This window comes from Neofelis nebulosa, chromosome 7 (genome assembly GCF_028018385.1).
Source record: "Neofelis nebulosa isolate mNeoNeb1 chromosome 7, mNeoNeb1.pri, whole genome shotgun sequence".
Lineage (NCBI taxonomy): Eukaryota > Metazoa > Chordata > Mammalia > Carnivora > Felidae > Neofelis > Neofelis nebulosa.
Window position 1 is genome coordinate 59,632,121 of NC_080788.1, and position 22,855 is coordinate 59,654,975.

The window sequence follows — 22,855 nt, forward strand, 5'->3', positions numbered from 1 at the left end:
TAAGCTCAATTACTCCAAATAAATAAGCTCTTCTCCGTACTGAGTTAGGCCTTACTATCTAAACAAGCAAATAATTTGCCCAAATAAATAAGGAGAGGAAGGCAGCCCTATACCTTTGTCGCTCTAGGGTGACACTAATCAGGCCTGGCACATCATTTTTGTCTTAAAGCTGTTAACTGCTCATCAGGCATTTATTAATAGCTTTGTAAGTATACAGAGAACTCTAGTCCCAAGAGCTGTTGTTCTATACTCTCCAAAAATATCTCTTGGGAGTTAACACAAAATTTAAGTCCTCACAATAGTGATTTTATTAAATTAGTTGCTTTATAAAACATTGCAGATGTCATAATTGTTAACATAACAATTTACCAAACTGTAGTCAACTGGTGCAGTTTGCTGAGCATGTTTTATAAAGAAAAGGAAATGCCAAAACCCTGTTAAAGTTGTTCCATTGCAGCCCAGGAGAACAAAGGAGGATTGTTCAGACACTGAAATCAGGGAAATGAAACAGGTCAAGAGCTTCCCTCCCCCGTCTGAAGCACTCCGTCAGAACAGTCTGATAAATAGAAACTAGACAGTCTATGCATTCAAGAGATTCCACAACTTGTAATGCAACACAATAATGGAGGTCTACCTTCTTCAGCTTCAAAGTTGGAGGGTTTTGGTCATTTGATTTTTAAGTATCAAGCTAGTGCTTTTCAGCCGTTGTATCTTCACTCTGAGATAAGCAGTCTTCTTCACAATGTATTTTTAATATCCTCACGCTCAATTTTAAGACAAAGCAATTTTAATACTAGGTGCACACGGCATGCCCTTGCTGCAAACTGCTTTTCTTGACAAGTTATGAAGTAGTTCAAGGAGGTATGGTTAAGGCTGTATTACTGAATGGTGCTGGTAAATACTACACAATTTTTGTCATGTTGCAACCTTTGTTTCCAATTCAGTGACTGCTGCTATGGAATCAGAGAGCAACAATGACAACATTATTACGCTTGTTTTTTTAAACTATGATTTAGTAGCAACTGAGGTTCCCAATTTTAACCCCTTGGCAGCAAGATCCAAGTTCCCTCATTCGCACATTAGCACCTAAGTGTCAAGGGGTTAAATAACCAGCACAAAAGATACTGCACTTCTGATTGTAGCATTTGGCAGAACTGAAAGGAAAGGAAGTTGTGCTACATGTTGAAGGGATTGTGGGCAACAGAAAGAAGACACCAGGAGAAGATAAAATGTCACATGAAGTCTTCATAGTCTTGTACATATCCTCCATCATAACCACCATAATCTGCCAGATCGTCTTTCATGGTGGCCTTTAATCCCCCTCCAGGAACCACGCCTTTCTTCTTCTTTTTGGCTTTGCTTTGCTAAAGACAAAAGAGAGTTAATTCATGAGACTGTCCACTGTGGGCACCTTTTTCTGGTACAGAAACCCTCACAGAGACACTAAAGCCTCTGGCAACAAAAAAACTTTAGGGGAGATCTCAGACCTAACCCAAAGCAATTTCTGTTCCAAAAGAAAACTCTGACCATGTCTGTGAACAAAAGGACAGTAATGGCACTCAGGCTCCAGCTCTATTCCAATTTAAATTTTAGTTCAGGCTCCCAGTACACTGAGAATATTATGCCCCACACCCCCATCCTAATGTGATAGGCATCTCCCTTGCATGTTTGCCCTTACCTTTTCTTGCTTTTGTTTTTCACTGCAAAGCACAGTCAATGAATTGGTAATCTTTTTCAAGTCATCAATTTCCACTAAAAAAAAAGAAAAAAAGGAATTACCACCTCTACTTTGTCCATCATTAGCTTCAGTAACTTTAAAAAGGCTATGAATTTGTCCTGTTAAACATAAGATGGTAAAGAATCACGATTCAGTCTATGGCTAGGCTCACAAATCAGAACTATTTAACGTAAAATAGAAAACTCAGCAAAAATTTTATAATGACCTGAAATAACCAAGACACCATTGTTCAAAAAGAAACCCAAAGTGTCTTTAGAGCTCATACTGTCCCCTACCATACCTCCTTAACTCAATCTAAACATGTGAGGGGGCAAAAAAATAAACACACGGAGGAGCACCATGCCTTTCCACAACACATCCTCGATGCACACTGAGGAGTGGCTGAATGAACAAGGAACAACCATTCTTAAAACTACAAATTACAACTCCCCACCCTTTAGGGTCTCTATTTTCTACCACTTCTACCATGGGAACCAGAATGAAAACAGGTTATCTCAGAAATCTCAGTATCCTACTAGGAGACAAGTCTGATTAGTGGACAACACATCCTTTGATCCTTATAAAAATACCAAGCTGAAACACAGCAGTTTTTAGCTACCAAAAAAGAGTTTCAGTTTTGGTTGGAGAGCACCTTCAAAAAGAAGAAAAAAAGTATATGTAAATAAAATACCAACTATGGGTATATCACTAATCAAATTCAGAACACCCAAATTAGTAATGATTTCTCAAGGAAATCCCAATTGAAAAGTTCATCGTGTAGAATTCCTTTTTCTCGATCTTAAAAACAGCAGTGCTAGCAAAAACAGTCCCTTCCACATTAGTGCCACACCACCCCTGGTTTTTACTCCCACACACCCTGTCTCTGAAATGTATGACTCCTTTCAGGGCATGGCACCACACCCACAGACCCAGAATATAGGTACCTGTTCTGTTGAGCAACTTAAACCTAGAGTCACAGGCTTCCTTGTTTGTAAAATGAACACTTACTATGGTTGCACTCAGCTCTAAAATTCCGTATGGTGAGAGACAATTTTCCCCAAAAGATACTTCCTCGTCCATTTAAGATATAATTAGATAAGGGGAGCCAACAGCTCAGAGCCTGCATCGGATTCTGTGTCTCCCTCTCTCTCTGCCCCAACCCTGCTTGCACTCTGTCTCAAAATAAACGTTAAAAAAAAAAATTTTTCTTAAAGATATAATTAGATAAAAGAATAAGCTAGTGTTTTATCAGCTTTGTATCAGCAAAGTCCAGATGTCCCTTTGGGAAGCCATTTTAAAAAAATTAAGATGAGAGCCTCAAAAAAAACAAAACCACTCAAACTCACTGGGTATTTGCAGAACATTCCCAAGGTAACTTCTGAAAAGGAAATCCTAAGTCTATTATAGCATCCCAAAATAAGTCAACCTCCATCCTCCTATGATGGGCTGTTACTAAAATCCACCTACAGAAGTAGAGATTAGAATTACTTACATGAAATACACACATCTCGAACTAAGGCTTCCAAAAAACTGGCATAATATAGTGACTTTTCATATTGTGTAATTTTATCTTTTAGTAACTTTCCAAACTCTGTGAAGTCATCTCTTGAAGATGGGTTCATAGCATCTATTCCATAAACTGTATTATTAACACCTGCAGGAGAAGAGGGAGCACTAAAAATATCAGAAAGATGTTTTTTAGGTTTATAAACCAATTCGGTATCTGAACAACGCTGTTATTTCATGCTAAAGCAGAGTTTCTTAACCTGGGTCCACTGGAGTTCTTGGACAGAATTCAGCAGGTCTGCAAATTTGGATCAAAGATTACAACTTTATTTTCATTAACCTCTAATTTAGCATTTCCTTCCATTTTGATTATAGGCAATAAATCACAGTGGTTATAACTAGCAAAAACCTGTTACTAGTAAAGATCAGATATTTTCGTATCACATTACAGTTGTAGTTCTCTTAAAATATTGTTTCGGTCATCATTACTCTCAAATCACATTACTTATTAGATAGACCTGCCACTAGATCTTATTTACTGCGTTAATAAAAAAGCACATTATTACTATATCTCGTCTTTTTAACATTATACCTATTTCAATATAACAGACTTCCTTAGTAAGTAAAATTCTATGTATTTTATTTTCTGCATTTAAAAAAACATCATATTAAGAGGAAACGTGTAGTTTTCACCACAGCACCAAAAGCGTCCCTGGCACAAAAAGGATGTTTTTAAAGTCTATGTCTAAGAATAGCCTGCAGCAGGGGAGGGCCTGGGTGGATCAGCTGAGCGGCTGACTCTTGCTTTCAGATCAGGTCATGATCCCACTGTCATGGGATCAAGCCCTATGTCGGGCTCCATGCTGAGCATGGAACCTGCTTGGGATTCTCTCTCTCTGCCCCTCTTCCCCTGTTCCTTTCTCAAAATAAATGAACTTAAAAAAAAAAAAAATAGGCCACAGTAAAATGGGGAGAGAAGGAAAAAGCAAACAAAACAAAAACCCAGATGGCTCCTGTCAAAGTATGCAGCTGACTCCAGAAGCTAAGAGGGGTAAGCCATGTATTAAAATCCCAACAGAGGGGCACCTGGGTGGCTCAGTTGGTTATCCGACTTCGACTCAGGTCATGATCTCACAGTTTGTGGGTACAAGCCCCGCCATCAGGCTAGGCTCTGTGCTGATGGCTCAGAGCCTGAAGCCAGCTTCGGATCCTGTGTCTCCCTCCTTCTCTGCCCTTCCCCCATTCATGCTCTGTCTCTCTCTCAAAAGTAAATAAACATTTAAAAATTTTTTTAAAAAATCCCAACAGAAAGAATCTGGCCTAAAAGGATTCTAGGCTAAGAGACAGTACACTTTGTATCTTCCTCAATAGCAAATTGAGTTAACAGTATCACTGATTTAGTATTTTAGTATGAGAAATACAACATTAAAACCCTATTAACCAAATGATGGCTGTATGAATCCATGTTTTTGCCTTGCAATCCATAATTGTCCCATTTTAGAATTTTTAAGTAGCATGTAAACTCTTTTCTTTAATAAACACTTGGCTGGCTGTTACCATGCTATGAAGACACTGGATAATGGCTGCATGCCCTCTGCAGGTTAAGATCTGCCAAGCACACGCCAGTGCACAGGAGCACCCAAAGTAACTCCTCAGGTTGCCAGCAACTCCCGGAGTGAGAAAATCACATCTCCCACAGAAAGGACAATGATCACTTGTCAGCCTTCCTGATCCATTTTATTTATTTATTTATTTTTTTTAATTTTTTTTTCAACGTTTTTTATTTATTTTTGGGACAGAGAGAGACAGAGCATGAACGGGGGAGGGGCAGAGAGAGAGGGAGGCACAGAAGCGGAAACAGGCTCCAGGCTCTGAGCCATCAGCCCAGAGCCTGACGCGGGGCTCGAACTCACGGACCGCGAGATCGTGACCTGGCTGAAGTCGGACGCCCAACCGACTGCGCCACCCAGGCGCCCCCTTCCTGATCCATTTTAAAGAACAGGAAGGATGGGGATACAATTAGCTATAGGTTTCAAAGCTCTTTAACTCTTTCAACATAATCTTCTACTCTGAAAAGTACACAATAGGTAATGACAACAATGAGCTTAATTAAACAAAGGGAGAACTTTTAACTATTTCTTTGGCCATGTTTCTTACTTTCCCCTTCATGTCATGTTACTCTCCCCCTAGAACACTCTGAACTTCCATACATACAGGATCCTGAATATGTTTTTTATCTCATGTACCACTCACAACTGTAGCATGACACACAGAAATGGAAGCCCTCTAAAGACTGGGTATGGCGAGGGCCAAGAAGGGTCACAGAAAGGAATGATCCTGAGCAGAGGCACAGCTGAAGGTGAATGCCCCACAGGGACATTCTTATCCAGATTTAAGACAATAGGACAGCCCTATAGTCAGTTCAATATTTAAACCTCAAAGCTACAGACCTCACATTTCATCCAAATTTCATCCAGCTGATATATTTAAAGGAGCAGGAAACTTTATTTGAAAAGGTCCAATGATTTATCTTAATAACCTTTTATGTGATACTCGGAACATAATCATTAAAAAATCTGAAAATGTATTTCACTCTGCCTTAAGCAATGAAACCTCAAATATAAAATAAAAACTACTTTCGAATATCTAAGTTCGCCAGTATTGTTATGCCAAAAATGGAGATGTTTTCTAAACTTTCATAACTAGTAAGACTTCGACGCATGCACTTGGAACTTCAATACTTCACTGCAATCACCCCCTCCCTGCACCTTACCAAAAGTTTCTTTTGCTAATTCAAGGTCTGACTCTTCCTGTAATTTCTTTAGCCGCAGTTTATCTGCTAATTGTTCTTCTGGTGTTAGCACTTTAGGTTCTTCAGGTTCTTCTAACTAAAATGAGACAGAAAGAAAATTTTAAAACGGCTGGGATTACGAATGACCAGTACATTTTTGAACTGTGTGAACTTTTTTTAATAAACACAAAATTATAAATAATAGCAAATACTTATAAAGTGTTTATTTCAGGCATCCTTCTAAACACCTCAGATGTTCTTATCCTGATTTTACACAAAAAAATTTGAGGCACAAAGAGGTTAAGCAACCTGTCCATGGTAACAGAAGGTTAACACAGCTGCTAATGTGAGAGAGCTGAGTTAAGAACCCAAGAAGACTGAGTTTATTTCCACAGCCTTTTTAAAAAATATGGAATTGAGACTGTAGACAAGGGAAAAATCACACTCACATTCTGCTGCTAAAGACTGTATATTGATTGAAACAACTTTTCTAGGGCAACTTGGTAATGTGCATCAAGTCTTAAAATAACTTTTATATGCTTTATGGACTCAATTGTACTTCTAGGTATTTATCTTAAGAAACCAAAGATGCACACTAACATTTAGCCACAAGGATGTCCATTGGAGTATTACTTATAATTTCCAATAAATTTAGAGATAACCCAAATGTTCAACAAAAGAATAAATAAAACATGGCACAGCCATATGACAATACAGATGGCCCTTGAATAAAACAGGTCTGAAAAGCATGGGTCCACTTATTCAGACTTTTTCTGGTATTTATAGTACAGCAAATGCATTTTTCTCTTCATGATTTTCTTAACATTTTCTTTTCTCTAGTTTACTGGAAGAATATGATATATAATACACACAACTACAAAATTATGTGTTGACTGTGTTAGCAGTAAGGTTTCCAGTCAATAGTAGGCTATTAATAGTTAAGTTTGGGGGAAGTCAAAAGTTGTATGTAGCTTTTTGACTGTGCAGGGGTCAGCACCCCTAGCCCTCACATTGTTCCAAGGCCAACTGTACTATGCAAACATAAAAAAAATGTTTTGGGGGCACACGGGTGGCTCAGTCAGTTGAGCATCCAACTCTTGTTGATTTCCATCCAAGTCATGATCCCCCCCCAGGGTCATGGGACGGGGCCCCACATCAGGCTACATGCTGAGTGAGGAGCCTGCTTAATATTCTCTCTCTCTTCCTCTGCCCATCCCCCACTTGTGCACACACACGTTCTAATTAAAAAAAAAAAAAAAAAAAAAAAATTGGGGGCGCCTGGGTGGCTCAGTCAGTTAAGCATCCGACTTCGGCTCAGGTCACGATCTCACAGTTTGTGAGTTCGAACCCTGCATCGGGCTCTGTGCTGACAGCTTGGAGCCTGGAGCCTGCTTTGGATTCTGTGTCTCATTCTCTCTGCCCGTCCCCCAGATGTGCTCTGTCTCTGTCTCTCAAAAATAAATAAAAATGGGGGCGCCTGGGTGGCTCAGTCGGTTAAGCGTCCGACTTCGGCTCAGGTCACGATCTCGCGGTATGTGAGTTCGAGCCCCGCATCGGGCTCTGTGCTGACTGCTCAGAGCCTGGAGCCCATTTCAGATTCTGTGTCTCCCTCTCTCTCTGACCCTCCCCCGTTCATGCTCTGTCTCTCTCTATCTCAAAAATAAATAAATGTTAAAAAAAAAAAAATTAAAAATAAATAAATAAATAAAAATGTAAAACAAAACAAAACAAAACAAAACAAAACAAAAACACCAAAAAAAGTTTTCCTCTTGGGGCACCTGCGTGGCTCAGTAGGTTACGCATCCCACTCCAGCTCAGGTCACGATTTCACAGTTCATGAGGTCAAGCCCCATGTCGGGCTCTATGCTGACAGCTCAGAGCCTGGAACCTGCTTCAGATTCTGTGTCTCCCTCTCTCTCTGCCCCTCCCCTACTCATGCTCCATTTCTGTCTTTCAAAAGCAAATAAACAATAAAAAAATTTAAAAAAAGTTTTCCTCTTATTTACATTTTTATATTATTATTATTATAAAAGTAACACATTATCATTGTCAACAAATTTTAAAGACACACAACAGAAGTTGTCAGTTATTTTCCAGTTCTACTTCTCTGACAGTCAACAGTTTAGTGAATATCATTTCTTTATACTGTGATACTTCCTACAACAAATGTATCACTTTTACTATGAAGGAGAATCTATGACAGTATTCATTAAAGTGGGAAAAAAGTAAAGGGAACTTGTGCTATTCATAGTTAACTATGTCTATGCAGCTTGCAGATTCTGACTCACAAGTCCACTTCTGAAATACATCATATTTTGTTTCTCATGGAGAGGATAAAATGAGAAATGTCATTATGCCAAGTTAGGAAATCTCAGAATACTTTCTAGAAAGAAAAAAGGAAATATCTTGACTTAACTGTCTTTGTAGACCTGGACATTATTATTTCCTGCATTAAAACTGAACTCATCTTAACTCAATATTTTACTTAAGACAAACTGAGCACACTCTAACTAATAAGGTTTCTTTATGTTGGATATAAATACCAAGACACAACAAAGGAAGTACAAATTCTAACTTCAATGACCAAGAAAGATCTAACCAAGATGGCTTCTTAGACTGAGTTCTAAGTTTCTATTGCTTGTTCCGATCATAGAAACACACATGTAAATATTTTTGATATGCAAGTATAAATTATTTTAAAAGTATCTAAAATGTCCCTGACTGGGGAAACACACTCTGATACATTGTTGGCAAATGCAAACTGGTACAACCCCATACAGAGGGCAATTTGAGAACCCTTGGCAAGACTACAAATGTAATTTGCCCTCTGACCCATCAATCTCTCATTTGACAATCTATCCTACAAATATGACTATAACCATTAAAAATGACACACAGATACGGCTATTCATGGAAGCACTGTTAGTTCAAGTACAGGAATGGAGAAAAAAGATCCAGCTGCCCATGACTAGAAGACTGGTGAAATAAAATATGGTACATATTTGTAGCAACAGAATACCATACAGCTACAAAAAACAAAAAAAAAAAAGAATAAACCAAAAACTAGTGAAAATGCTTTCTTATAGGGGGTGACAGGGAACAGGATGGAGAGGAGAGGACAGGAATGGATGTTTGCGACTTTTCTGAGTGTACCATTTTTGTATGGTTTTGCCTTCCGAACATTATTTCATGTTTAAAAAATAAAGTTACATAAAAAATAAAACTTTAAAAATGGAAACGGTAACAAATGACTCTAAAATGTGTATCAAAAGACATACTGACACAAAATAATACAAATGACTTTAGAACCCAGAACATAATTATACATCCTTAGAGGATATATTCTCAATGCAAAAAGAATTGCAAAGAAATCCTACAAACATTGTTAGTATTACTGGTATTGTAGAAAAGCAAATAAACAATTATGTTACCATTATTAGAATCCATGAACTAACGCTGACATACACAACACATATACTCATGCATTTCTTTCTTTCCTAGCTTCACCTATAAAAATGGGTCTAGAAGGCAAGGCCACCTCAATAATGCTGAGTACTACTAGCAACTAGATTTGGCTTCTAAACATCATTTCCACTAAAAACCTCAGGGAAGTAGCACATTCCAGGCTTAAAGAAGAGAGTTTACCAGGTGAGCCCAGCACTTATTGTGCCAGAAAGCAAGAAGTTTTCAAAGACTAATAGGGTTCTGTCAAAAGGATGAACATTAGAACAACTGAAAGGGTTTCCTACTGGCCAAAGTTGGGAAAATTTGAGCATCAAAAGAATAATTACTGTATCTGAGTAAAATTTATAAAAACCTGTACATCTACAAATTTACTCAAAAGAAAAAAACCCACAAACCCCTCATTTTTCAACCCTTTGAAGTTACTATTACACTCCCTCCTTACTCTGGAAATTAGTGATTACAAGAAAACAATTAAGCTTTTACTCTGCTTTTCTAGCACAAACCATATCAAAGTAATCAAACAGCAAAGCAAGTAGAAGAGGAGGAAGAAAAGCCAGCCAGTAACAAATGGAAGAGAAGTCACTGGATGAGAAAAATCACCATTCTGCAATCCATAATAAAATAATTAGGCAACAATCATTACTAACACTAAACTAATGGGTGGGAGCTTGATGTGAAATTGGATTACTTACAAGAATATGTAATTTTATAATAGAAGGATCAGACTGTTACCACCTTAACCCAGTCATCAATTTTAGCATCACTAATAATAGGACAGATATTACATGACTCTTGATGTGATATGATGCAATATGAAGCACATAGCATGACCTCTAAAGCATTCCAATTAAAAATGTTTAATCTGAATCCAATCAAACTTTTAGACTTACCGGCCAAGTTACAGGAAATTGCAACTGTAAGCAATCAGACAAATCAAAAAGGTGGGATATTCTACACGACAAATGGGCTCCTCCCTTCAATAAGTGAATGTCATTTTACTTTTTGTTTCAAGTTTATTTGAGAGAGAGAGCACATGCATGTGCATAAGCAAGGGAGGGGCAGAGAGAAGAAGAAACAGAACTCCAGGCAGGTTCTGAGCTATCAGCCCAGAGCCTGATGCAGGGCTTGAACTCATGAACCATGAGATCATGACCTGAGCCAAGATCAAGAGTTGGATGCTTAACCAACTAAGCCACCCAGGCGCCCTTACTGTCATTTTAAGACAGAGAGAAAGATACTCTAGGAGACTTAGGATATGTTAACAACCTAATGCAATGAATCTAAGGTCCTTGTTTAAACAAACCATATGTAAAAGATATCTTGGGACAATTAGAAATTGGGCACATATAGGGGTACCTGGGTGGCTCAGTTCGTTAAGGGTACGACTCAATCTCAGCTCAGGTCACGAACCCAAGGTCATGAGATCAAGCCCAATATTAGACTCCACATTGAGCGTGGAGCCTGCTTGAGATTCTGTCTTCCTCTGCCCCTTCCCTGTCTGTGCACTCTCTCTCTCTCAAAAAACAAAATAAAACAAAACAACAAACAAAAAAACCAACCCATATATGCTGAATATTAGATGACATTAAAAAATTACTGTTCATCCTATTAGATACGTAATCATGTGAGAAACAGCTTTGATTTTTCAAAGATGCATACTGAAGTATTTAAAGATAAAATGCACATTTTATTTACTTGATTTTAACAAAAAAAGATGAAGCAAATATGGCAAAATATTAGCAACTGTTAAATTTAGGTGACATACATGATTATTCATTATGATAATTTATCTACTTTTATTTTGAGGGGCTTTTTAAAATATTTATTTTTGAAAGAGAGAGCACGCGCAAGAGGCAGAGGGGCAAAGAGAGAGGGAGACACAGAATTCAGTTTGGGGATTTACTTCTCTAATAGTGTCCATTTATAGTCTTTACAAAGCCCGTCAGACTGCTAGGTAATACTTGCTGTCTATTAAGACAATGTAGCATTACTGATGTGAGAATTCTGTATTTCAGGAAATGAGTATTACTTACCCTCTTTTTAATTTCTTCTTGCCTTTTTTTCTGCTGCCGTTCTTTCTCTTTTATTTTCTCTGCTATTTTTTTCTTTTCTGAAATTTTTACTTCTGAAAGAAATGTTTTAATCACAGTTACCTTGAATATTTTCCAGTTTGTGGATGAGACAGACATAACAATAATATACTTCAAAAGACCAAACTTCTCCTAGCTCCAATTTCATATGGTGATTTACTCGTGAATAACAATGGGAAAGTTCTGGGACTCTTCCTTTCTCTTCTCTGATCTGACCCCTAGGACCCAAACATCTCCCTTCATATTTCCCCATTGCTTTCAGCAGGATTTAGATTATTAAAATATGAGATCACACCCTCCTCTACTGTCTCCTAACAGCAGCACTCAAAGAGAAAGTGGCAGGCAGTATCCAATCTGATTATGTTTTGAGGGGAGAGAAGAGATGGGAGGAGAAGAGAATAAAGTGAGAATGGAAGGGTGTTTGGTTTCTCAACACAAAAATTTTCAATTTTGCAAGCATTTTGTCCTTTGTCTTAAGTATTACATGCTCACCAAGATATAGAACCAAAAATGAAGGAACCCCAGTGGCTCACCTGGTTTTATTTCTGCTTCCTCCTTTTTTTCATCATCATCATCATCCCAGTTATCCTAAAGAAAAGGACTTCTATTAATAATTCTTGCCTGTTTACTTTTCCATGTGCAACTTATCTAACTCCACAGAAAGAAGTTTGTATTTTTTTTTTTTGTACTGCATTAAAATTGTAAATTAATGTTAGGAAAATGCACATCTTCATAATGTTGAACCACCCTAGCCAAGGAAAAGGGCTGTTTTTCCATTTGTTCAAGTCTATTTCTGTATCTTTCAAGGAATGTTTTAAAGTTTCCCTCTTGGAGATTTTGTGAATTTCTCTTCAAGTTTGTTCCTAAGTATTTCTCTTATGTGTTCCTACCGTAAATTGGAGGGGTTTTTTTTCTTCCCTGTTATGTCCTCTAACTGGTTATTATTTGTGTATACAATTGGTTTTTACATGTTAATTTGTCACTTTCATTGATTCTCTAGGGTTTTCCAGGTGTACTATAATATCATCTGTAAATGAAAATGGCTTTACATCTTTACCAATTCTTATGCTTCCACAACTGATTTATCTAACTGCACTGGCTAAACCCCTAGTACACTGTGAATAATGGCAGAGATAATGGGCATCACTATTTTGTTTTTTGGTTTCTTTTTGAGAGATAGAGAGCAAGTGGGGGAGGGGCAGAGAGAGAGGGAGACAGAATCCCAAGCAGGCTCCAGTGATGTCAGCACAGAGCCTAATGCAGGGCTTGAACTCACAAAACTTGAGATCATGACCTGAACCAAAACCAAGAGTCAGAAGCTTAACCAACTGAGCCACTCAGGCACCCCTGCCTTGTTGTTCTTAATGGAAATATTTCTAGTGTTTCCCTACGAAGCATATGCACCCCACCACATTTATGCAGTAAAATTTATCAGTCTTTTCTTTTCATTGTCGGTGAATTTCATCAAGTCAGTTTCTTCTAAAACATGTATGCTTTCATTGTTTTTTATTTAGATCTCTAGTCCATATGGAGTTTTTTCTTTTGTGTGGTATGAAGTATGGATCTCTTTTTCTAAACGGTTACCTAATTGTCATAGCATCAGTTATTAAAAAGTATACCTGAGCCCTGTGATTTGCCACATACTAAGTTTTCACAGGTACTTGGTCTACTTCTGCTTTCCCACAGGTCTACTGTCTCTTCATGCACCAATACCACACTGCTTTCATTACTTTAATTAATTATAGTATGTTTTTATGTAGGTCAAGGCTGGTTCCCTCTCTTATAGGTTTTCAGGCTTTTTAGTGTTCTCCTGGCCATTCTTGCATGTTTGTTTTTCCATAAGAAATTTTATATCAACTTGTCTGTTAACACAACACAAGACAACCAAGCCAAAACTACTTCTCTTAAAGTAATTTGCAGTTGTTTTAAATAAAAAATTAAAAGGACTTTATATTTCTTACTTTCCCAAATGTGAAAACATCCAACATTCTAGCCAATGGCTCAATTATTGATATACAACACAACCTATACAACACAATTATTGGTATACAACACAACCCTGATTAATGAATTAAATCTATATAATATTTAAGCCCAGTATTTAAGAGCAGTCAAGAGCTGATCAATAGCTTATTGAACCCACTCCCTAACTTGGGTAGGGCACTTTAAGGTTGATCTATACTCTTGTCTTTTCTACACCTAACACAGTCACTGAACTAAATATAAACTGATTATCAAACAATTTTCTAAAGGTTCCAGAGACTTTAGAATGTTTAAGTTTAATAGGGACAGCCATTTGAAGCTGAACCACAGGATTGCAAGAGGCTCTGCTGCTGCTGAAGATGTAGAGGCTGACTAATGTGCCATAACTATGACACCAAGCTTCTGTTTTATAACAAGACAGCTCATAATGAATCAGTCTAGGTATTTAAACTAACCAAACCTCGATTTTAATAAAACTCTCTAAGTCCACCAGAGAACTAAAAAATCCTGATTAAGGCTATCATAGGCTCTGCAAGCAGAGTAGAAAGAAATTTGGATAAAAGTAAAATATTTTTATAATCACCTCACCTTGGCAATTTAACTCACAGGTCAAGGTTAACAGACTGAAAACAAACCTCCTAGTCATTATTTGGACATCTAAGATACAAGAGTTAGAAATTAAAAAGCAAATGTTTGTATAATCTGACTGGTTTGCTTAAGTGCTTGTTATCAATACACCACAGTACAAAAGGAACCCTAGAGTTGAAAATAAAAATTAACTACTAGGAGTTTTTTGTTATTGTTTTAATCTTCACATAATATAGAAAGCTGGGTCTGTGAGTGACATCCTGCTTAGGTGGTGCTCCAGACAGGAAGACCATTTGCTTACTTCAAAGGGGTACATATTCACCACTCTCTATTAATGATAGTGATGATGATGATGATGATGATAAAGCATTTACTAAGTGTTTACTTTGCACCAAGCACTGTGCAAAGGGCCTTACATGTAGTAACACAGTTAACCCTCACGAAGTCCTGTAAGATGGTGGTTTCTCCATTTTATAGGTAAGAACATTAGGCCCTCAGATAGCTATCCCAAAATCTCAGTGTAAAGTAATGAATGAACCAAACCAACCAACAAAAACAAAACAAAACAAAACAAAACAAAACAAAACAAAACAAATGAAGGAACCAGGTTTAAAGTGTCATAGTAAACAACTTCTTACTGGAGTCCTGAAGTATACCATAACTATCTGAGAACTAGGTCCCTCCCCACTAAAATTCATTCTATCAATCAGTTCTGGAATAAGCTCCCCTGGAATTGCAGGAAAGCTCATCAAAGGAAGGGTATGGCACAGAGTGATGTGTCCAGCTACAACTATACCAGTTACCTACCTCAAATTGCCTGTGATGGTTTTCTATTAATTTTAAGAAACAAGTCTAGCAGCCTCTGGTACCAGGAGGCCAAGAGGGGAGAGGTATAGCTAAAAATGAGCAGCTCCATCCCAATACCTCCAACATGGAGAAACAGATACATCAGGAGCATTTCTCAGTTCCCTTTCCCAGTAAAACATCACCCAACCCCCATCCATATCCCTGTGCCCTCAATATCTCATTTATACCAACTCTATGTACCACCCTTATCCCAGTTCCTGGTTTCCCTAAATCAAAGTATAAATCTTATTCCAGACACTCCAGTTAAACTGTCCCATCAGGGCTGACATAATGAGGCTACCTAGATTCCACCACAGAATGGATTTTAGTAGCAAAAGCAGTGGTCCTATCAACAAGTCCTGGGAACAGCTATGGCACCTGCTCCTGCGTTCATAAAAGGACCATGAAAGGCAAGCTCTGCCTGTCACCCTCACCCCAAAGTGCTTGAAACAAGGCTGCCCTGACTGGGGACAAGTCCCTAAAGAAGGGAGCATAGTGAAGTCAACAGAGAGACTTCCAAATAGACGTAATTCCCACAGCATAAAGCCAGGTAGTTTTCCCCAAGAACTAGAGTTTTTGTTTCCTTAGTTATAAAATTTGCCAGTGCCTAAAAAGTAAATGTTAAGGTCAAAATCTGCCCAATTTGCTGTAAACACTAGGACTTTGTAAATGCTGACAGTAAGTTCAGATAAAATTTAAAAAACGTTAGGGGCGCCTGGGTGGCGCAGTCGGTTAAGCGTCCGACTTCAGCCAGGTCACGATCTCGCGGTCCGGTCCGTGAGTTCGAGCCCCGCGTCAGGCTCTGGGCTGATGGCTTGGAGCCTGGAGCCTGTTTCCGATTCTGTGTCTCCCTCTCTCTGCCCCTCCCCCGTTCATGCTCTCTCTGTCCCAAAAATAAAAATAAAAAACGTTGAAAAAAATTTAAAAAACGTTCTTAGAGAAACACCTAAAATTTAACATGTTTAAACAGAGAGTAAGTCTGTAATTTAGTAAGCTCTAAATGGTTATTTGGTTCCAGAGAATACTTATCAATAACCAAGTAAATTCCTTACCCAATTTTTGGTAGCTATTAGATCTTCCAACTGTAATATTCAATTAAAAAAATCTTTTTCTGATGTTTATTTATTCTTGAAGGAGAGACAGAGACAGAGCGTGAGCAGGGGAGGGGCAGAGAAAGAGGGAGACACAGAATCCGAAGCAGGCCCCAGGCTCTGAGCTGTCAGCACGGAGCCTGACATGGGGCTTGAACTCATGAGCCAGGAGATCATGACCTGAGCTGAAGCTGGACACCCAACTGGCTGAGCCACCCAGGCTGCTCTCCTAAAATGGCTAGCTACCTTTCTTAGAACAGAGGCAGTTTAGGGGCACCTGGGTGGCTTGGTCAGTTAAGCGTCCAACTTCGTCTCAGGTCATGATCTCATGGTTTGTGGATTCGAGCCCCACATCCGGCACAGTGCTGACAGCTCAGAGCCTAAAGCCTACTTTGGAATCTGTCTCCCTCCCTTTCTGCCCCTCCCCAACCTGTGCTCTGTCTCTCTCTCAAAAATAAGCATTAAAAAAAATTAAAAGAAAAAAAAAAACAGAGGCAGTTTATAAATCTCTTGCTAATCTACACTCTTCTACAGATACACACCCAACATCATTTGAGCCTTTGCTCTGAAAGAGATGGCTGCTTTTCAAGTTTAAAACCTACTTCCCAATTGAACATGACTGAGAACTGAAAACAAAATTTTTAAACCCTGCTTTTTAAACATTTCTAATAATACAGCCAGTAGTTGGCTGATCTGTCATTTTTACAATGCACAACTACAGAATGTCACATGCAATCAGAGAACACATTTAGGGCTGAAAATGCTTTCCAACTTAAGCAAGATGTATTTATAGATCATCAAACAGAAGTAGCTTCAAAGGAGCAGTAAAATTCTTCTGCCCCATAGCAAGAGTCCATTAATTAACATATACTCTTTTACTTCCCTTTAAGTAATTTGGTTTAGATAAATAACCTTTTGCAGAAAAAGAGTCTTTTACTGATGTTCTGTAAGCTGTACTGACGTGCTCTAAGAGGCTTCACAACTGTGTAACAGGCTTCTGGCAAGTCTAGACTTCCCAGCAAAGTTCAGTTCTTAAAAGAAGCCTAAATGTTCTTCCATCATCTCAAAACTATGCTGGTTTCTGGAAGCTAAGGTACCTGCCTCTAGTCTACTTCATTTAATTCAATTCATTAAGTTTTTAACATCCTACTATGTATTATGGCTAAGCACTCCGTTGAATTCCATCTCAATGCCTACCAGTTTCACATGTGGAACTATTATTAATCAATCCTACTTCAAATGCCTGGCTAAAACAATATCAAGACAAGGAACACTAAACAAATGGCTTATTTATTTTCAGTCATCCAGCATGACAAATACATTTTCAACACCAAACATGCTTCCTAACTGAGGCGCCTGGGTGACTCAGTCGGTTAAGCGTTACACTTCGGGTCAGGTCATGATCTCATGGTTTGTGGGTTCGAGCCCCGCATTGGGCTCTGTGCTGACAGCACAGAGCCTGTTTTGGATCCTCTGTCTCCCTCTCTCTCTCAAAAATAAACGTTAAAAAAAACCAAAACAAAACACTTCCTAACTAAAAACTTACTAGTTTATAAAAACTGCCAGGGTACTGAAACGATATAATTGAGATTTTCCTGAAAACAACCTGGTTAGGGGAGAATAGTTAAGTGGAGATACAGAAGAAATAAGATTGCTCATGGATTTATTTAAATTTCTCTTTAGTTCTGTTTATGTTTGGAATTTTTCATGAGAACTTACACACTTCAAGATACCCATTTCCTGGCAAAATGCCCACCTTCTGAGTATTTCCCCAAAATCTCCCCTTCTTCAGAAATGCTATTTCTAATGCTTGAAAAATGTCCTTACTCTGGTAGATTTAAGCTATTAAGCAGGATACAATCCTAACAGATAGTTGAATGGGTAGGATGAGTCAGGCAGTTTTCAACTAAGTTTATTCTCGGCTCTTTTAAAAAGAATTGTATAATAACATTATATGTGCAAATGCCAGAGATGCTTGAACACAGCCAGTTTTCTCAAAACAATTCTATACAACTTGAATAAATCCGGCTTTTAATCTATTCTATTGAAATACTAGGAGGCTAGTAAAATAAAGTAAAAGTTGTATTGTCCCTGCTTGCAGGGGATATGCACTCATTGCCTTAACACAACCTACACATCACTCCAGCAATGGGGAAGGAGCCCACTGACATATGCCAAGTGAACACTTCCTCCCTACCTCTGCATAACATCAGGATAGCAAGAAAAGTAAAATAAAGCCAGCCCGTGACATGAGACTATTTTCCTAGTTCTCATCTTTTCTTTTCTTTTTTTTTTAAGATTTTATTTTTAAGTAATCTCTATACCCAACAGTTGACTCAAATTTACAACCCAGAGATCAAGAGTCTCATGCTCTACTGAGCCAAGCAGGCACACCTAGTTCTCTTGTTTTTAATTGGGAAGAAGCACAGCTTCTCTCCTCATGGTTAACAATTCTATAGTTTCTCCTAAATCCATTTCTGTCACTGCCAGACAACTAAGTCAAGGACAGCAAAATGTTATAATGTCTACTGAAGAACAGTAAACTACTGAAGCAAATTACTGCAACAAAGACCTCAGTTTTCCTTTCATTTCTCAGGATATTACAAATGACACTAAATCTATATTCTTAAAAGTTAAACACTAGATGACAACACAAAGCGAAGAACTTATTCTGTTTGTACATCTTACCTTTGAAGACTTAAAAAAATGCATATATTATACTATTTAAAGGCTATGATTATTTGATCTTGTGAAAACTAAGCTTTGTTTTCATATAGGATTATGTATTAAAACATCAAAATTCAGAAATTTGGTACTACTCATTACCATCCAAAGTGACAAAATTCAACTCTAGACTGGTAAACTGAACAAGCAAAAACTTGCTTGTTAATCATTCCATTCAAAACACAAAATTCACAGTAAAGAGCCATCGTGGAGAGTCCCCTGGAGCTCAGGAAATCACAAAATGTGGCACAAAATAAACCCAGATACTGGATCTAAACAGGGTATTTCCCACAAGCCAGAAAAATTAAGGCAACATCCTGAAGAGAGTATTAACGTTTGCGTGCCTCCCAGGTGCTAGGCAACTCTGCCTAATGCCAGACATATTAGATCATTTAAAATGCAAAACAATCCCCTGAAGTTATCTCCTGTAAGGACAATTTAGATTGGGGAACTAAAAGGAAAGAGTAAAAAAACTTGTTTATGACCACAAATATAGAAAATGTCAAGGCAATAATATACACCTAGGTCTGTCTGATTCTAAAGCAGAGGAATCAAATTACTCCATGAATAACATACCTTGGGAATCTTGAAGAAATTCAATAGAAATAAACCAACATTTCAAGTGAGAAATAAAATGGACAAGTTCAGCTTTTTTCTCCAAGATCAACTTCAATGTTTATGTAAAAGAAATAAGATATTTGCATAAAAGAAAAATTCTGCACTAAAAGAGTGACTGGACAAGATAAACTTTATGGTCCCTTACAACCTGTAAATCTCCAAAATTAGTTCCAAGTGGTAAGAATTATATTTATCAGGAATGACACCATTTAGATCCAATAATCACAGGCAGGTTACTTCATGGCATTAGTCCAGACTACTCCCTTCAAGCTTCATTTTCTGGTACTTCTTTCCTGATTTCTCTCTCTTCTCATTTGCTGAATTATTCCCAATAGTCAGAACAGATGTCCTAACTGCTGCATCCAGTAAGCACAGAAAAAGTGAAAGGACAAATGTGAACTAAATGCTCAAAATAGAAAATCTGTTACAATGTAGTAAGGTAACTAATATCTTGCAATGAGAATGATACACAATCCATTCCCATGTCTATACAACAAGTAAATGAAGCATCTAAGTATATACACAATAGCACTACTCATTTATTAACCCCAATGTGTGCAAAACTCACATTATTTCTGGACCTCAAGCTGTTCAATAAAGTAGACATCCACCTCATCAGACTCAGGAGAAAAAAAAAAAAATCCAAACATAAGTAGTATTAAGTTCATAGTGATACCTAGCTTAAATTTTTTCAGCTCAAGCAGAAGGACTTAACAGGACTCCCAATATGTGTTGAAGGGTATAAGTCAGGAAAGTAAAACACTAAGTGAATCAAAACCAAGAGAAACCATCTTCTCAATTCATAAAAACTCTGCACAAATGTAAAAAGATTTTGAGAGTTCTGTTAGAAAGAATCTTAACATTCTGGGCTTGAGATGTTTGTTAACTACTAAAAACAAAAAAAATGAATGCACTAGTCATAATGTCATCTGGACCAATATGAGTCCCCAGGAGTTTTCAACAACAAACGACAAGGATAAATCTGGTTCAGATCAACAAGGCATAGGAAAAAAACACTGGCCCCCTCCTCTATTCTAACCAATATTTTCTTAAGCGTCGTTCGTATGCGAATAAATAACTCACTCCGTCAACTCTCCGTTTTCCCAGGACTACCTAGGTTTCTGACAACTTAACTGCTGGCTATCTCAGTACTCGGTTAATATTTTTACAACAAGGTGGGGAGAGGGTAGTCTAAAGTTATTTTGTAAACTTTACTGTTTCTATTTGTCTTGTGGGGGGGGGGGGGGAAGGCTAAAATTAAAGCACAATATTTCATTCATCAAACTGCTCCAACAAACTACAAATGGGCCTTCAGAAACAAAAATGAGTTACTGCCCCTAGGGATACCTGAGCTCAAACAGGCAGGTGGTTGTAAGACTTTCCATATGGGATAAACCATTGGGCTCAATGCCCAACTTCCCAGATCATTCTGGCGAGTGGCTCCAGACCGCGAAGTTTGCACGTGGGCCGGGCCCGGCCGCTGCTGTCACCTCCCGTCGCCAACTGGAGGGTGGGATCCAGGCCGGGACGCAGACCCTTAAAGAAGGGCTGGGGCCGGGGCCGCCACCGCCCTCGCCAAGGAAATCCAAAAGGCCACGCTGCTCGACTCCGGCCCAAATGGCCGGCGAGCGTAGGGGAGGAGGGCACCGGGGGGCCCTACGCTCGCGTCTGGACCCGTAGACCGCAGGCTCGGGCGGCGCCCCTGGGCCCAGAGTCCACCAGCTCGCCCCTCGGCGGGCATCCCCGCCCGAGACAGCGCCAGTTCGCTCCCGCGAGGCCCGGAGTACCGGCCCGCACCCACCTTGACGTCCTCGTCCTCGTCCTCGCCTTCCCAGCGGTCCCCGCCGGCGGTGCCGCCGCCCCCCACCTTCCGCACCGGGTCTTCCACGGAGAACGTGTCAGCGTCTACGGAAGAGAGCGAGCCGCGTTAGTGCCCGATTCAGCTTGGGGCCAGCGCCGGCCAAGCCCCTGTCCCTCGTAACTTCCCCTCACCCCAGGAGTCAGAGTCCCCCGCTGCTGCCGCCGCCATCTCGAACCGGGTGTGAGCGTGTGTGAGGGGAGAGCTAGCGAGGAGTTAGCGCGGCGGAGGTGAGTCACTGACTTTGCTCTCGTTGGCCGGCGCGGGGCAGGCTGGGACCGTGGCTGACTCTGCGCCGGGGCCCAGGCCCCGCCTCTTCTGGCGGCGGCGGCAGCGGCGACGCGCGCGCGGGCGTGAAGGGGGCGTGGAATGCGGCCGACAGCGCGGGAGTCGGCGGGAGAGGGAGACTGAGTGTTCCTTACCCCAGAGCGTGGAGGTAGTGGTCCTGGAGGTAGCGGGGCGGGAAGAGAGGAATCGCACAGGAGACGGCTGCCCCAGCGTGGGTCCCGGCGAGGAAACATACGTGCGAGGAAGTTAGAAGCGCGCCTTCCTTGGCGCTTGGTGCTCGCCCGTCGTTGCTACCCTTTCCCTGCCAACTGCAGCCCCGCCCCGACCGGCCGGGTGCGCCCTCCCTGTCTTCACTGTGGCCGCCGCCCGGAGCTGTTGGCGGATACCAAGGAGACCCCCAAGCTTTCCAAGCCGCGCCCGCCAGTGGGGGCGGCGGACCCGCGGCCCCGACCCCCGGAGGAGGCGTCGCGCGCTGGACGAGGGGAGATTGCTCTGGACGCCGGCGTGGACCGGGCGCCCGGGAAGGAGCAAGTGGACAGGGCCGCATTCTTGGCAGCCTTCTCAGCCAAGGTACTCGAATTCAGCTCCTGGCGCGTTTGCCTTGAGTTATTCACGAAGGGATCGAAGAGAGCCCCAGAACTCGAGGATTGTCCCTTCCTGTGAGCCCCTTGAGGCCAGCCAGTACATGATTCTTTCTCAGAATAATTTTGGAAGTCGGTCTGCGCTAGGCCTTCTCCTCTCTAGCCTTGTCCTCAAGGAGCGCACAATCAAGTAGCAAAGATAGACATGTAAACAAAATTTCGACACGGTGTGATGATTGCAACAAAAAGAAGCATTATGAGGTTAAATGTAAAAAGGTAAATTTAACGGCGGAGGCGGGGGGCGGGAGGATGCATGAAAGGCTTCCTGGGGTAAGTTCTGCGGAACCTGGAGTTTGAAAGACCAAGTGAAATTTGCTCACGTGCATTTCCGGTGGAAAGAATGCCTGTGGTCCCTGACCTGACTGGCAACATTCGACATAAGCTGAATAAGTAAACTGATCATAATAAAGGGTTTAAGATGGGCTAAACTGCACTCTGCCCTTTGGGCCACTGGGCTCCATTGCAGAGTATTAAGAGAGGAGCAGTTTCAGGTGTTTTTACTTTACTTTTGTTGTTAATTTATTTTCGAATATGTAATACACGTACTTGGTATAAAATCCAAGTTATAAAAGGGTATATACAATGATCAGCCATTCTGTTCTTTTTAGGAGCAACAGTTGTTATCTATTTCTTGTGTATCTTTTTACAA

General features: G+C 40.0%; 1 protein-coding gene across 1 annotated transcript; it reads right to left on the bottom strand.

Annotated features, from left to right (window-relative positions):
• Positions 1–284: 284 nt before the first annotated feature.
• EIF3J (eukaryotic translation initiation factor 3 subunit J) lies at positions 285–21,559 on the bottom strand. Its single transcript, XM_058737902.1, has 8 exons — positions 21,412–21,559; positions 21,221–21,324; positions 12,103–12,157; positions 11,513–11,604; positions 5,997–6,111; positions 3,210–3,371; positions 1,679–1,752; positions 285–1,364 (listed from the first exon to the last, which is right to left on the bottom strand). The coding sequence occupies exons 1-8, from the start codon at positions 21,446–21,448 to the stop codon at positions 1,233–1,235; spliced, it is 771 nt and encodes a 256-aa protein (XP_058593885.1). The 5' UTR covers positions 21,449–21,559; the 3' UTR covers positions 285–1,232.
• Positions 21,560–22,855: the final 1,296 nt, after the last annotated feature.

Excerpts from the sequence above, each read along its gene's own strand:
- EIF3J (XM_058737902.1), bottom strand. The coding sequence starts at position 21,448 with ATGGCGGCGGCAGCAGCGGGGGACTCTGACTCCTGGG. Across the intron at positions 21,325-21,411 it reads GGGGGACTCTGACTCCTGGG|ACGCTGACACGTTCTCCGTG; the intron begins GTGAGGGGAAGT and ends TCTCTTCCGTAG. Across the intron at positions 1,365-1,678 it reads AAAAACAAAAGCAAGAAAAG|CAAAGCAAAGCCAAAAAGAA; the intron begins GTAAGGGCAAAC and ends TTTTGTCTTTAG.